The 15,573-nt window shown below is 40.5% G+C and overlaps 1 protein-coding gene across 2 annotated transcripts in view; it reads right to left on the bottom strand.

Moving 5' to 3' along the window:
* Nhlrc2 (NHL repeat containing 2) overlaps positions 1-15,573 on the bottom strand; it is a 66,000-nt gene that overhangs the window by 17,937 nt on the left and 32,490 nt on the right. For both annotated transcript variants that reach the window (XM_023715463.1, XM_004631545.2), the window contains one exon: positions 11,227-11,356. In XM_023715463.1, coding sequence (XP_023571231.1) covers positions 11,227-11,356 — 130 coding nt within the window. The remainder of the gene's footprint in view (positions 1-11,226; positions 11,357-15,573) is intronic.

Here is a 15,573-nt window from a genome sequence, read left to right as displayed (position 1 = left end):
TCAGGTCACACACCCTGGTGCTCCTCTCTCAGGTCACACACCCTGGTGCTCCTCTCTCTATCTCAGGTCACACACCCCGGGCAGCCCTGGTGCTCTTCTCTCTGACGGGTCACACGGAATCTGTCAGGAGAACCTGCTGGTTCACTCAGTGTAAGTCCAGAACCTGACCACTCACCAGCTCACTGTCAACAGCTGCTGACAGGTTATTTCCTAACTGGGCTGTCACCTTGTTCCTACCCTGAAAGCAGCCTTTTCTCTTTCCCGTGAATGTTCTATTCTAGGAGATCTTGGGAAGGCAGAACTTAGCTCTCGGCTTTAGAAGTTTGAGAGCGTGCATCTTGGCAAAGGAGAAGCACGCTTTTGCACAACTGAGTACAAGATCAAACACGGCCTCCGATCTAGATCGCTAAGCAGGCCAGTGTGGCTCAGCTGGCCAAAGCTTTGCAGGGACAACATGTGAGCGCTAGTCTTGGTTTCTGTGTATTTATCTCCTTGAGAAGCCAGAGCACTGAAAAACAGAGGAGAAGCAGGGGCTGCCGGGGATCAGGGCTCGGATGCTTGGGGGTGATGCAACATGGCAAACACGTGGATCGCTGTCTGTGCTTAGGCGCTGAGCTAACCGCTGCACACCGGTTACCCCCTCTAAGAACCTGGAGCTGGGCATGGAGGTGCACGCTGCAATCAGAGCACGCTGGACACTGAGGCAGAGGCCAAGCAAGGTGGAGGCCAGCCTGGCCTACACAAGGAGCTCGTGGCAAGCCTGAACTACACAGTGAGGCACTGTCTCAACAAACCAACAATCAAGCAAAGAAAAGAAATGAAACTTGAGAACTACTTTCATCTTCATTTTATAAAGAAACCAAAATTTAAAAAGATCAAATAATTTGCAAAACTTCACACCAGAAATCTGGACTACGGGTTTATTAGCGAATTGAATCTAGGTATCAGTGTTCTGCTAAGAGTGGTACCACAGAGGGGAGCTTGTGGTCTTTTGTCAGGCTCTCTGCGTGGCTCCTTTGCTTTCCCCTCTTCCGGCTCTCACCCAGGTGTGGCCAAGGCAGCCCAGTGCATTTTCATGTGGCATCAGAAAGCGGGGCCATCAAATATATCCACAGCTTCTTACCCCAGTATGCGAAGCTGGGTGTGCCCCTCTGCCCTTCTTTCTCTGATCTCTGCAAGCTGTTTGTGGTTGAATAATCTCCTAAAAGTGTATTTTCCAATTTTCTACCTCATACTGTTGGCTTGGTTCAAATTATCTGGCATTTTTTGTGACCTTTATGACAAACTATCTTACAGTAAACAAGGACAGTAGCAAACACAATACTCTGTATGCAGTAAACCCTACCAATCATCATGCCTTGCACCCCTCAGATGAAGAGACTGAGGCATAAGGAGGCCGACCGTCCTGTCGAGTCACACTATGCCTGAGACGAGAAGCTGGGGGTGCAGGCAGCCTGGCTCTGGAGTCTGTCCCACAGAATCATGTGAACAATCCTGCAATAAATTTGCACTCTGCCTAACGGTTTGTTTCATCAAGGGCTGAAGACTGTTTTTGCAAACATAATGAAAGGTCAACAAAGGAACACAGAAAGGTGGCCTGGATTTATTGTATCTATCAAACCAGTAAACGTCCAAAACCTCTTGTATCAATCAATGAACATTAAAGAGAGCTTCAGAAAACAGGAATAAAAATCACCAAATGAAAATCCTCTGAAATTTTTAAAAATTCTGTGTTGTTTTAATCACCTTCCTAAGGGGTTCTGTGAAATCCTCTAAATAGATTTGCTTCCACAAACTTTAAAGCTCCTATAAAGCAAAGCTTGAGCCACTGGGGAAAAGCAGCAAACTGTCACCTCATGACACAGGAATAGAGCAATTACAGATGGAAAGCACAGAGAAGACGACTTTACACGGAGGGAAGCTCTGCTGCCAAAGACCCCAAGCACACAGGCAGGGGGCTCCTGCTGGGAGAGAAGCCACACATCCTCCCGTGCACATCCTCCAGCGAGTCACAGACACAGCAGCTGCCAGAGGACAGGACAATGGCACTGCTGCCCATCTCTGTCCCTCCAAGCCTGGCACTCACAGCCATACCAACTGGGTGGGGCTTGTCAGAACAGCAGGCGGCACTGCCATCCCCAGTGCAGGCCTGGGCAAAGAGAACAGCAGCGCACCCCAGGGGCCCCACAGAATGCACAGAGCGAACCACTCTGTGGAGCAGTGTGCGGGACAGCTGGAGCGAGGACGTGTACTGCCCACCTGTCCTGCGCTGGGGCTACTTCAGCGGGAAGACGCAGCCCAGAAGGGAAACAACGCTGGGGGCAAACTCAAAATTTAGGGTTAGGGAACCCGGACTCTGAAATGACTATGCCTAGTATATTAAAGACTTCATACTCATCCAACCAGCTTGTCAGCCGACTAGACTCAGTGACCCTGAGGATAAATCAGTAGGAATTACCTAACCACACAAAAAGAAAATACTGCAGAAGAAAAAGGACACAACATACAACACTGGTTGGACATGATACCAGAGAATCTGATATAAGAAAACCTGAAGTCCCAGAAAGAAAAGAAACAAGGGGGCAGGAAGAAATAGTTGAAGAGATAATGCATGAGAATTTCTTCCAAATAATAAAGGACACCAAACCACTATTTCAAGAATTTCAGGTTGGATAACTCCTAGATGTGTCAGTGGGAACTACTGAAACCAAAGAGGAAAATGTGAAAGCAACTAGAGAAAAAATAAAGAGGAACGAGAGAAAACTAAAGCAAGCCTTTGGAAAACTATTATCCAGAAGAATGGAAAGTATTAAAATTCAAAATGTTAAGAAACTAACATATGGAGTATAAAACCATTTTTTAAATTGTTTTTACGTCAGAAACAAACAAAAACCCAAGAGAAATCAGGCCAGTAGATGTGCTTTAGAAAAAAATCTGGAAAGAAAAAGACCTGGATTAGGGAAAGTTCTTCGGGGAAAGCAAGACTGCAAACACACGGGACTCTGCAAACAGCCACTGTGGAAACCCTAACAGTTTCATTCCCAGGCATCTCCCAGAGAGCTAAATACACTGACCACTGACCACCACCGCCACCCCACCCCACCCCCACCCCCGCCCTGTTATGGGGGCTCAGTGCATTCATAATTATCAGAAACCAGGACTATCCCCAAGCCTACTAACTGTACATATACAAAGTGGTACAGCATCTGGACTACTTCTCATCCATAAAAAATAAGCTAATAATGTCAAACACCAGGGGTGAACCTTGAAAGCATTATGATAAATGAAAGAAGCCAGACATAGAAGACCATCCTGAAGAACAGCAAAGGGGCCACAGCTGCCAGTGGCTCGAGTGGGTGTGGGAAGGGGAGAGTCAGCAAAGGGCCACGAGAGGACTTTGGGGGATGGAAACAATTTCCATTTCAGGTAAGGGTAACAGGTACACAACTATACACATCTCTCGAAATTCTCAGACCGAATACCCAGCAAAGGAAAATTCTGCTTTATGTAAATGAGATATACGTCATTAACTTATGAAAAAAACCCAAGTCAACAAGTTAGTGCAAGTCATTGCTCACGTTTTTGATATACAGAACCATCCTAATAAAAATGCACCAGTTATATCACATAAACTTATGCCTTCAAAAATTTCTGTAACGTCACAGCACATCAGCAGAAGTCACCGAAGCGTATTACCTAAGTGCACAGCCAACAGCGCAGGTCATCAGACCAGCACGCTACGTGGTGGATTTAAGCCATTAACAGCTGCTGCATGAGGAAAGCTAAATTTCTATCTAGGAAAAACACTGATTTAAAGGGCCACAGCAGGGTAATGGGGTTCAGGCACATTATCTTTTCTATAAATTGCTCTAAATCAGGTAACAGCCGAAGCACTTAGTGACTCCCAAGGGTTTTGACCATTATAATGAAACATTTTTCAGGTTGTCTAGCATTCATGAAGTCAACCAGGCCTAGTACACATTTTAGAACCTGGCAAAGGAGCTGCTAAAAAATGAATTTATTGTAGTAATTATCTTTAATGCACGATGAGGTTCTGATCATAGAGTGACAATCAAAAAAAAAAAGAACAAGGATTAAATTTATTTTTATAAGAATCAGCTTAATGTTCATTATTTTTGCCCCTTTACTGTAGTGGCATGCTTTAGTTATATACATAGGCACTATTTAAAATAGATACATGTGTTTATAAATTGTATATATGTATATTTAAAATAATCAGGGATATTTCAAGTCTCCTTCTCTAATTTCTCCTTGAAGTATGTTTTACTTTTTTTTTTTTTTTTTTTGCAGAACCAGAGATTGAACTCAGGACCTTATGCTTGCCAGACAAGCATTTATCCTACTGAGCCATTTCCCCAGCCCTGAAGTATGTTTTTTATTAAGCTGGAACCACATAAATTTTTGTTCATGCGGTACTGAGGGAAGAATTCAGGGCCTTGTGCATGGTAGGCAAGCATTCTATCGCTAAACTATGGCTCCAGTCTGTGAATTTTTTAGTATGAAATTAAGAGGGTTGGGGACGCAACTCAGAGCAAAGCCCAGGATTGACCTCCAGTACTGAAAAGCAAAAGATAAAATCTAAGTGTTTAAAGGAATACTTTTGCTTAGTCATATCCCCTTTGTGTTTATTCCCACATCTGTTTAAAAAACTTGTACAATTACGTAATTTAAATATATATGAAGTACTGAGAAGAAGTTCTACTCTGAATAGAAGTACTCCATTTGGAAAAGACTCAGTAAAGCCAAATAGTTCAGGCAAACTGCTTAAGTAGGTATGGAAAATATAACTAGAAAGAATGAGTTAACTCTTTTTAGTTTTAAATTCTCTCAGTACTCTTTAAGAAAATCAAAACAGGATGTCTTGGATAGGTAAAAACAAGATAGTCTGGAGCATCTGAAAGGCTGATCCCAAGAATGGCAGATGCCTAGCACAGTGGTGCATACGCCTGATCCTAGCTATTAGGGAAGCCAAGGCAGGGGATAGAGAGTTTGGGCCCCATGTGCACACTTGGGGGATTAGTGAGTCTGTCTGAAAATAAAAAATTAAAAAGGGGGTGGAGGGGGGAGCTCAGTTTGAACGCTGACTTCAACCCCTAGCACTGCCCCCCAAAAGTGTTTTTCTTAAATTAGAATATGCACTTCTTAAATGTACATTGATATGTACACTTACACTTCTTAAATTAAAATGTATTTTAATTTCTGAATGTACTTAAAAGCTTTTTGATCTGCTATTTTGCATTTTTTTTCTACGTATGTTAAATATCAGACTCAAAGACGCAATCGCCTCAGTAAGGGGATTCTACTACATTTACATGCTTTTATTTCACAAAGCATTCCTGCAGGTAAGAAACGACTCTCCCTGCTCACGGAACGCAGGGTGCGGCACAGGTGAATCAAGCGCTTTCCCACTGGCCTGCGTCCCCGGACCGTGTCGCTCTTATTCTGAGACGGGGCCTTGCTAGCTGCCAGGGCTGCCAGAACTTCAGGCCTCACTTCAGCCTGTAGCCCTAAGTACAGATGTGCACGCAGCAGCCAGCGCAGAGAGCATGCCAAGAGATGACGGCAGGCGGCAGTAAGAAAGCTAACGCAAAAGGCAAATGAGGGTGCAAAAGAACAAGTATACAGGTTAATATTAAAAATAATCATCATGTTACATATCATACTTTACTAAGGATAAATCTGTTTCCTAGTAATCAATAGAATAATATAGTCACATTAGCCAACCTACCCTAGAGCTTAAAAACAAACCTGAAGGTTTAATAAACAATAATTTTTTTTTTTTTTTTTAAGCAGAAGGATTTCTTTCTTTCTTTTTGCTCTGAATGCCTTCCGGGCAGGTTTGGCTGGTTTGAGTTCTGGGGATGAACCACAGCAATCTGAGCCTGACTGCTTTGTTGAAGCAGCCACTTAAAGAACTGAGCTAAGGGGCAGGCCCCCATAAATCTTAACAAGGAAAAGAAAAATCTAAAAACAAAATGTTAATACTCAAGAAAAATAAGAACAGTTATCCATAATATAAAGCCTAGGGGGCCGGGGAGATGGCTCAGTAGAATAAGCGCTTCCCTGGCAAGTGCAAGGGTCTGAGTTCACTCCCCGGTTCCACAAAAATAAATAAATAAATAAATAAAATAATAATATAAAGCCTAGAAAAACTTTCTCTAGATAACTGGAGGTTAATTATAAGGTCATAAGGTAACCAGCCCCCAAGGACTGCATTTTGATGAAGCACACATGAAATACATTCGTATGAATTTTATATATGGGTTGATGTATTTTTGAATGCCATGGCAAATGCAATAAAAAAACTCTAAGTAGAGCAAATATCTAAGATCCAATTTCTCCATATCTGATATAAATTAAGGTACAAAATGAATTATAATGTACAATGTACATTAACCCCAAATCAGATTTTAGAATAACATAAACCATTCATTCTTAAAATGTTTGGGGGGTTTCTAATTGTGTTTGTGGACAGGATATCATGTCTGCATCTTGTACTATGAATAACCACTAAGAAGACAACAATATGCAATGTGTTAATTATTGAAACTGTCCTACTAAGCGGTTTTGAAACTGTCTCATTGCTATTTGTTTCCCAATAAAATTATTTTTAAAAAAATGTTTGGGGGTTAACATCACTTTGAAGGTCTGATGAAAGCGATGAAAATCTAAACAATTCTCCCAAATCTTAGCGAGAATTTGTGGGAATACAAATAAATTTATAGCCACCTTTTAACACTTATTCAGTCATTCACTATTATAGGCCCAAGACAGAAATTCTTGGACTAGAGTGACTTCTGTAACTAGAAACTTCATACAGTTCTTGAAAAATCCCTTTTTCTTAGTCAGCAGCCTGCCAGCGCCTGGATAAAAGACATTGTCAGACATTTTCATCAAATGCAGAGCCATGATTTGCTGGGCAGGGTTTGCCTCTTTTCTTACGTGTATTACTGAGCTCTGAATCCAAGCCTTCACACTGAGCTACATCCCTAGCCCTTTTCCTTGAGACAGGGTCTCGCTAAATTGCCCATGCTGAGCCTGGAACTTTTAATCTTGCCTCAGCTTCCCAAAGTATCGGGATTACAAGTATGTTACCACATTGACATCATTTTTTTTTGTATTTTAGGGAAGGTCTACAGGGTGTTTAGGGTCTCACTACTAGATCAGACACGTAGTGATCCACCTGTTTACACCCTCCCAAGAGCTGGGATTACAGGCACACCACCACAGGCAGTCCAATCCCCATCTCAGTGCACCCCAGGGGAGGGGCCAGCATGGCAGGCCTGGGGCTCAAACCCCTGGCCCTACACCTACTTGCAGGCTCTTTAATCCGCTGAACTATTTGGCTGGCCCTGTCATCTCCTTTCTTGAAAACTGATGTTCATGAAGATACATATCTCAAATGGACATCATGTGAGTTGGGACCAAATGGAGTGCTTGTATAAAGCCAGAATTTTCTTCCGAGAGTAATTTGAATACATTCTCAATACAAAGATGGGCAACCAGAAATCTCATGCCATAAACTATGAATGAAAACATTTTAGCCCAGACGATACTTTAGGTATACCTTCACCATTAAATAAATCCAACTTATTTTAGCATCTAGTACATAAAATACATTGTTTGAGCAGTGTACATTCTGAAAAGGTGACACGCTACTTATCCACTGTTCACTGATCTGTACACCAATCCCAGACAGCCTCTATGTAGGTCATGAGTACATGCCCGTCCTGTGACTTTAAGCTTGGTTAAGTGCCTTGTTTTAGTGTGGTTAAGTAGCTATAAAAAGAACAAAGCCTTGACTGTGTGTAACAGGGCTTAAGCTCTAGGATTTCTGCCCTTTGTCAAGAAAAGAGTATCTCTGACAGCTGGTGGTCCACAGAAGGGGAGTACCATGGGCATCATATCTGGAGAAACAGCTCAGAACCAAGCCCTTGCTGGCTCAACCTCAGCAGCCTAAACCCTAACCCATACGTGAGCGCGAAATAAAGGCTGAGGTTTCTACGAGTCTCTGGGATGATTTCTTCTGTAACATTACTATGGGAATTACTAACAGATACAGTATTTACAAAGCAGCAAAAGGCAAGGATCAATAAGGCTGTGTGTGCACTAATGACTACACATCATTGGGGGACTTACATATAAACTACGTCATTTTTTCCACCTTGAAAGATAAAATAGCATAGCAGGAATTCGTATTTACTTCGACTATGCTACTTGACAGTTTTTCTATGCTTACAAATGATTGTTTACTATGTTTACTATGACTGTTTTCCCATCTATAAAGGTACCATCTAAAACTGTTTTTCCACTTAACAGATTTATGTTCTAATAGCTCCTCAGTGCTGTACCAAGCCCAGGGAAAGAGGTGTGGCAATTCCTGGTGGGCACGCATCTCTGAAACCATTCAGAGTTGCTCTTGCACGATAATAGAAAGGAGACAGCTCAGCAGCGTAAGCACCTGTCTGGCAAGCTCAAGGGCCTGGGAGGGAAGGCCTGCCCCTTAGCTCAGTTCTTTAAAGTGGTTGCTTCAACAAAGCAGTCAGGCTCTGGTTGCTGTGGTTCGATTCCCAGAACTCAAGCCAGCCAAACCTGCCCTGAAGGCTTCGGAAAAAAAAAAAAAAAAAAAAATCCTTCTGAATCCCCGGGACCAAAAAAAAGGAGACTGTGTTTTAACTGGTTTGCTACTAATTTTTAATTCTCTCTATACGATCTATACGATGTCTCTCATTGCCTAGACCTGGGATGTGATGCTCCCACTACACGACCCCTGCAGTGAGCTACAAAACTATTCAATATTGCTTAGAATGAAAATTTCAAAAATGGAATTCTCAAAAATAATTTACATAAAACACTTGTGAAATGTAAGTAGTACTTGAAAATCATTCGTTTACCTTAACATTACAAGCTTTATGAAAGTTAATGACAGCTGGGCCTAATATACGCCTGTAATCTTAGCACTCCAGAAAGCTGAAGCAGGAGGATTACAAATTCAACCCCAGCTTGGGCAGCTTAATGAGACCCTGGAGGAAAATAAAATAAGGTATGAGAGCTTATTCCACAGGATTTGGGATGCGTTAAGGTCTCTGCTGTTGCTAGCAGCATGGTCTATCTTGAATGAAAAAACTCCCAGGTGGATAAAGGTTAAAGCAACCCTTTTTACATACTGACTTTATAGCCACGCGTCTTGGTGAATGCTGTTATTATCATGTATCAATTCACTTGGTTTTGTCACCTCAACAGTCATACAATCTAGTAACAACTGTTTTTCTTATTCTCTTTTCAAAGTGTTTTAAGCTATTGTTTTTCTTATTTTGACCAAAACTTTCAGAAAAAGCTGACTAGGACTTACAGGAACCTGCAGGTCTTGTTTCTGAGTTTCTGTAGTTATACCCTTCAGTATCTTTCTTGCTGAGGATTTTGGTAAAGGTGGAGTCTATTCATAGCTTGAAAAGTTCTATATTTAAAAAATCACCAATAAATACTTTTTGAAAAACAAAAATAAAATAGAACAAGGGCTGAGGATAATAGCTCTACGTGAAGTCTCCAGGTTCAATCTCCAGTACACTTCCCAAAAAGTGGAACACAGTGGTAAACGTATATAATCTAATTGGCACGGAAACAGAAAATTATCTCAATTGTACAGTCATTCAACTGAGCTCCAACTTATTTAGCCCTTAAATACATTACAAAACACTTGAATGTTTAGCCTTAAAATTCTATTTTCAATATACTCCTTCTCTACTCACTTGTCTGATTTTAGAGACATAAATAACCAGTTTGGTTTCACCGAGGGCCAGCAAAAGAGAATACTGATGAGTACTCCTGAATTTCTTTGACAATCAATTAATATAGGTAATAAAGACCACAAGAATAATTTAAGTCTAATTCACTATCAACATTTGCATAATTCAGTAGGGTTTTAATTGCTCAAAATAAGTTATATTTTAATACTGTACAACTTTTTTTTTTTTTTTTTTTTTTTTTTGTGGAACAGGGGATTGAACTCAGGACCTTGCACTTCCCAGGCAAGCGATTATTCTACTGAAATCTATGTCCCCAGCCCCTACACAAAATTTTAAAATCAAAAGAAAAAAGCAACTCGCTAACTTTAATAATTCTGAAGTTCTAAAACCATAAATCTTTCAACTTAAGAATACTCAGGACCACATTAATTAGAAGAGGTACCTAAGATGAAATTCTTTAAATATGGACTTTGTCTTATATAGGAAATGTACTTTGTTGCATATTGTGGAGGACCACCTGAGCAGCTCTCCCTGAAAGAAGAGTGACTGTCTCCATTTTGACCGAGCCTGGCCCTATTTCCTCGGATCGTTATGTACAGAGCTGGCTAGGACTTCTGTTTATGCTTCAATTGGCCTTAAGCAATGTGTATTGGTCTAGCTGACGTGCTGGCGATAGTCTCTGAAGGTGGCGTGCGTGTTTCCCTGGTAACCTACACCTGCTGCTCTTTAATGTGAGCCGGGTGGAGACAGGACAGACAGGACAGTAGAGCTAATGCTCTGAGCCACCAGCTGGGATCGAGCCCGGAGACAGAGGCTATGACTTCCTGGGGCTTGAAAGACTACATCACAGCTGAAGCACCAGACACCCAAAACATTGGATGCTATCTCTATGGCATAATAGTATAATGCAGATTGCTCTCTCTGCATGTCCTCTCTGCATATCGCAGAGGTAAATGCAGGCACCCACCCAGCTCAGCTCACAATGGTCACCTACTTCCCACAATTCTCAGTCAATCTTCCTCAAGCCACTCCCCCACTGAATAAAAACCGGGTGAGGCCCTGGGCCGCTCTTCTGGTTCCGGAAAGCCATCTTCATGGCTGGACTTAGAGCCCCCGGGCTCCCCGATGATTAAAAATATAATTTAGTGTCTTTATCTTCACTGTGGGTTGCACTGAAAAGTGGTAGATTGGAATCAACTTGATGGGATTCCAATAACGTAACTTTGGGATTACAAACATTGGCTTCTTGGACCGAGACGAGGACCTGGAGGTGACTCCTATGACATGTAACACATATTACATCATGAATATATTATTGCTGACTTTGTTGTACCTAATAAACTCCAAGCCATAAGTATAAGTAAAACTAGCAATACAATGAACCCAAATGAGTATTACAAGCATATTCTGAAAGTCTTTGATTAAACCAAGTACTCTTACTTTTAAAAACCTTACATACCTGATGTTCCAAAAACAACATCCCAAGGGGAGCTAATAGGCTGCTCTTCTCCTTTTGCTCCTCCTTCTTTATCTGTGCCTTGAACTCCAACGCCAGCTACAGTGCTCACCTTCTCAGCTTCTAGGTCAATCTATAAAAATTTAATTGATGTATTATACAATGGGTGTCTTTTCTTTCCCTGTAGTTTGTGAAGATTTCCAATAGAACTTACAGATAGTATTTGCCACAAGTGTTTTTTAAAAGGCTAATTCATAGAGACCCCATAATGCAAGTGCGCCTCATCAGTCCCTTTCCTCTGTCCACCCACCTATTCCTCTTATCCCCCCCCCCCACTCCCACCGTGCCTACACAGGAACCAGAACTGGCCTTATCTTAACTATAAAATATTTTAAAAGAAAGTGAAATTTACAAACACAACTTAGCAAAATGCATGTTTCTTAAAATTAAATGTTATCTTAGTTAGACTCAGCTAGTAATTAACATAAAGAACTCAACAAGCGCTCAGCACAGCTCAAGGGTAAGCCAGACAACAGCCACCCCACACTAACCAACAACTATGATCTTGATTATTTTAGGGGTAATAGACACAGACTGTTAAGTAATCTCCCCAAGATCCCACAGCTAGGACTTGGGATCTGGAACTGGAATCCAGGAAATTCTATATCGCTACATTAACCCTACTTCATAAACTGAGAAACTACTCTAATATATTTTACTGCAAAAGGATGCTCTGCTTTCATCTCTTTAGACTGGCTTCCCAACATTTTACCAGGAAAGTTTACCATATACAAAAAAACTAAAAGGAGTTTGCAGCAATCACCCACGTACCCACTGCCTGGCTCAAGTCTACTATTAACATTTCGCTTAGTTGCTATAGCACATATTTTATCCACCTATCAATTTTTAATGCAGTTCAAAGTAAATTGCAAATATTCGTATCACTGGCATTAAAAGATCAGCATACCATTATTTCGTCTGTCTTTTTGGTTTTTTCCTTGTTATGTTACCCAGGTTGACATGAACTCCTGGGCTCAGGTCATGCTCCTGCCCAGCCACCCTGTAAGGGCACCCCAGGCACAAACCATCACGCCTTGACTTGCATTTTCTTCTTATCTCGGGATGTTGGGCACTTTCATGTTTGTGGCCATTCTTGTAAATTTCTTAAGAAAAGTCTGTTCAAATCTTTGGCTTTTTTTTTATTGGACTACTTTTCAGTTGTTACAGTCTTTATAGATCATAGAAAGTAATCCCTTAAGAGATGTTTTGTAGACTTTTGCTAATATTTCCAAAAGCGTATGGTCTGTTTTTTTTCCTTTTCCTAACAGTTAATTTTAACAATCATATTTTACATTTTTTGAAAGCCTAATTCATCATTTTTCTTTTAGGATTATAGTTTGTTGTGTAAACTCTGCCTACTTGCAAATCGCAGAGGTATGCACAGCCATCCTATGGAGGTACGAAGATGCTTCTCACTGTGGTTTCGATATGTAATTCCCTGATTACCAAAGATGCCGAGCATCTTTCCTTACACTTGAGCCTTCTCTATTAACTTCAAGAAGTATTTTCTAAAAGCTTTGTTTTTACTTTTACATTACGGTTTGTGACATGTCTTGATGTTCCTGTGTAATTTGATATTTATTTCAAATATTGGTTGCTGAAATTGTTTTCCTTCTGTAGTTGGGGCTTTTGATGCTTTTAGAAAAGCAAATGAACCTTATAGGAATGGGGCTATTTAAGGCTCCTCACTGTTTCCTATTCATCTGAATCTATCCTTGTAATAATACCACATTGTCTTGATTAACGGAGCAACATGGGAAGGTTTCAAATCAAAAAATGTATGTCTTTTATCTTTGTTATTTTCCAAGGTTATTCTAAATATTATAAATACATTGTTTTGTATTTCTATGTACATTTTAGATCCACTTAAAAATATCTTTTAGAAGAAAGCCTGAGAGTTTTGATTGGGATTCTCCTGGATTTCAATTTGGAGAGAACTGACAACTTAATATTGAGCCTTCAATAGTTAATTCTATTCAATATCTCCATATTAATATCTAATACAACTATTTTTTCTCAACAATACTTTGTAATCTGAAGCACCTCAGTATTCATGGGGCATTGGTTCTGTCCAGGACAGTCTAATGGGACATGAACAGTGGTATCTTATTTAAGTTCTTATATAAAATGATGTAATATTTACATATAACCTATATCCATCCTATTGTACTTTAAATCAGGACTAGACTATTTACACCTAATACAATGCAAATCTAGATGTCACAGTTGCTGCAATATTTTATGATCCACGGATATACAACTGACAGGCAGAAAGGGCAGACTATATACAGGTCTTGCATATATATTACAAAATTTGTTCTAAGAAGTATGTTTTTGTTACTGTAGATAGAATTTTTACATTACAAATTCTAACTGATTATTGCTAGTGCACAGTTGTCATGATGTGCCAGGCAGGCACTTAAGACTGCTCAGCCTGTGTCTAGATGCCCCCCAAAGCGTCATGCAGTCACGGGGGCGGGGGCTTTTCAGAGGTGGCTGCACCTAGAGTATGTGACTGATTCGAGGTCCAACGTTGGATAAGGGTGAGCACTAGGGCAGCCAGCCTGCACAGAATGTAAGGAGGAGAGTCGTCTTTCCCTGCGCGTTGCTTCTGCCGTCTCCTGCCCATGAACTTTTTCTGCTCTGTGCTAACCCTCAGCCAAACCACCCTGCCTTGGAGCCGGCCAATGATGGACTGAAACTTCTTCCAATGTGAGCTAAACAGCCCTTGTCCCCTTCATTCTGGGTGGTGGCTACTCTGTCTCAGCAATAAGAGAAAGGTAACCAAGACAGTCATCTTTACCGATGGGCAAAATCCACATGGAAGCAGCTACATACGACACATTACCAGCAAATGAAGACAATCATTCCTTCTTTTTTTAACCTATACAACTTTTATTTTAAATTTTTAAAAATCTTTTATTTATATATTTGTCACAGGGTTGCAATATGCAGCTCTGACTTATAGTGATCCTTCTGTTTCAGCCTCCTCCCTAGGGCTAGGATTACAGGCGTGCGCCACCACGCCAGGCTTCGATGGCTGGCACAGCTGGCCCTGGGTTTGGAGTCAGCAAGGCATGCAGTCCTGAGGATCGAGCCTGGGTCCTTGCACTTGCCAGGCAGGCACTTACACTGCTGAGCTATGTTCCCGGCCCTCTCTTTATCTTATTATAATGGCTGGGACCTCAAATACAATCGTTTCCAATATGAAAATACTCAAGTTTGCGTTAAGACCTTTTCGTAGACGCTCCTTAGCATACAGGGGAATTAACTTCCATTTCAAGGTTGCTGATTTTATCACAATAAGCAATATGTAATTTCAAATGTTTTTATACTCTAGGAAAATAATCTTAAGGTTATTAGCTTTTATTCCATAACTATACTAAATTACATTATTTTAATGATGCCTCTGTACATTATTTGTTTAGTATTTTGCTCTACAATCTGCTGAGAAAATCCATCAATTTAACCTTATCTATATTTTTACTGAACTTCATCTGTGAAAAATACAATGGGTAGCTTGGAATGAGCCTCTGAAATAGAATTTAAGAAATGCTATGTCATAGACATTGAAATGAAAATCAAAAAACTCATCTTACCAAAAGCACCAGGGCCAGTTGATATTACAAGGGAGTTCTAATAAATGTTCTAAAATCAGTAATAGCTATTAGGAAAATTAACCCAAAATAGAGGAAAAGACTGAGACTAACTGATTTGATGAGATTAGTATGACCTTGATTCTAAAACCAGATGAGAAGAGTAGTAGAAATTAGGGCCACTTAATTCATGTGCATGAATGTTAAAATATTAAATACAATTTTGAAGAACCAATCTATCTTTATTTTCCAAAAAATTAACAACCATGTAAGATTTATTTTAGGAACAAAAACACAGCTCAACCTCAGAAAATATACATTAACATAACTCACCACAAGGACAAAAGAATATGTAATTATTTTAGTATGTGTAGGAAGTACATTTAATAAAGTAATTCTTACTTTATAATAAGGAATAGGAAGAAATTTTCTTAAAAAGATGGGGCCAGGGAGATGGCTCAGTAGAATAAGTGCTTCCCTGGCAAGCGCAAGGCCCTGAGTTCAATCCCCAGTTCCGCCAAAAAAAGTAAACTAAAAAGTTATGAAAAAAAAAAGATGTGAAGGAAGAGAAAAGTGAGATAAAGGGCCTATTAAAAAGTAAAAGAGGGCCACAGAGACAGCTCAACAGACTAAACACCTGCTTAGGCAAGTGCAAGGACCCAGGTTCAATCCCCAGCACCACATGCTGTGCTGG

Source organism: Octodon degus, unplaced genomic scaffold (genome assembly GCF_000260255.1).
Source record: "Octodon degus isolate 3935 unplaced genomic scaffold, OctDeg1.0 scaffold00042, whole genome shotgun sequence".
Taxonomy (NCBI): Eukaryota; Metazoa; Chordata; class Mammalia; order Rodentia; family Octodontidae; genus Octodon; species Octodon degus.
The sequence above is the reverse complement of the archived record's forward strand: the minus strand, read 5'-3'. Positions and strand labels throughout refer to the sequence as shown.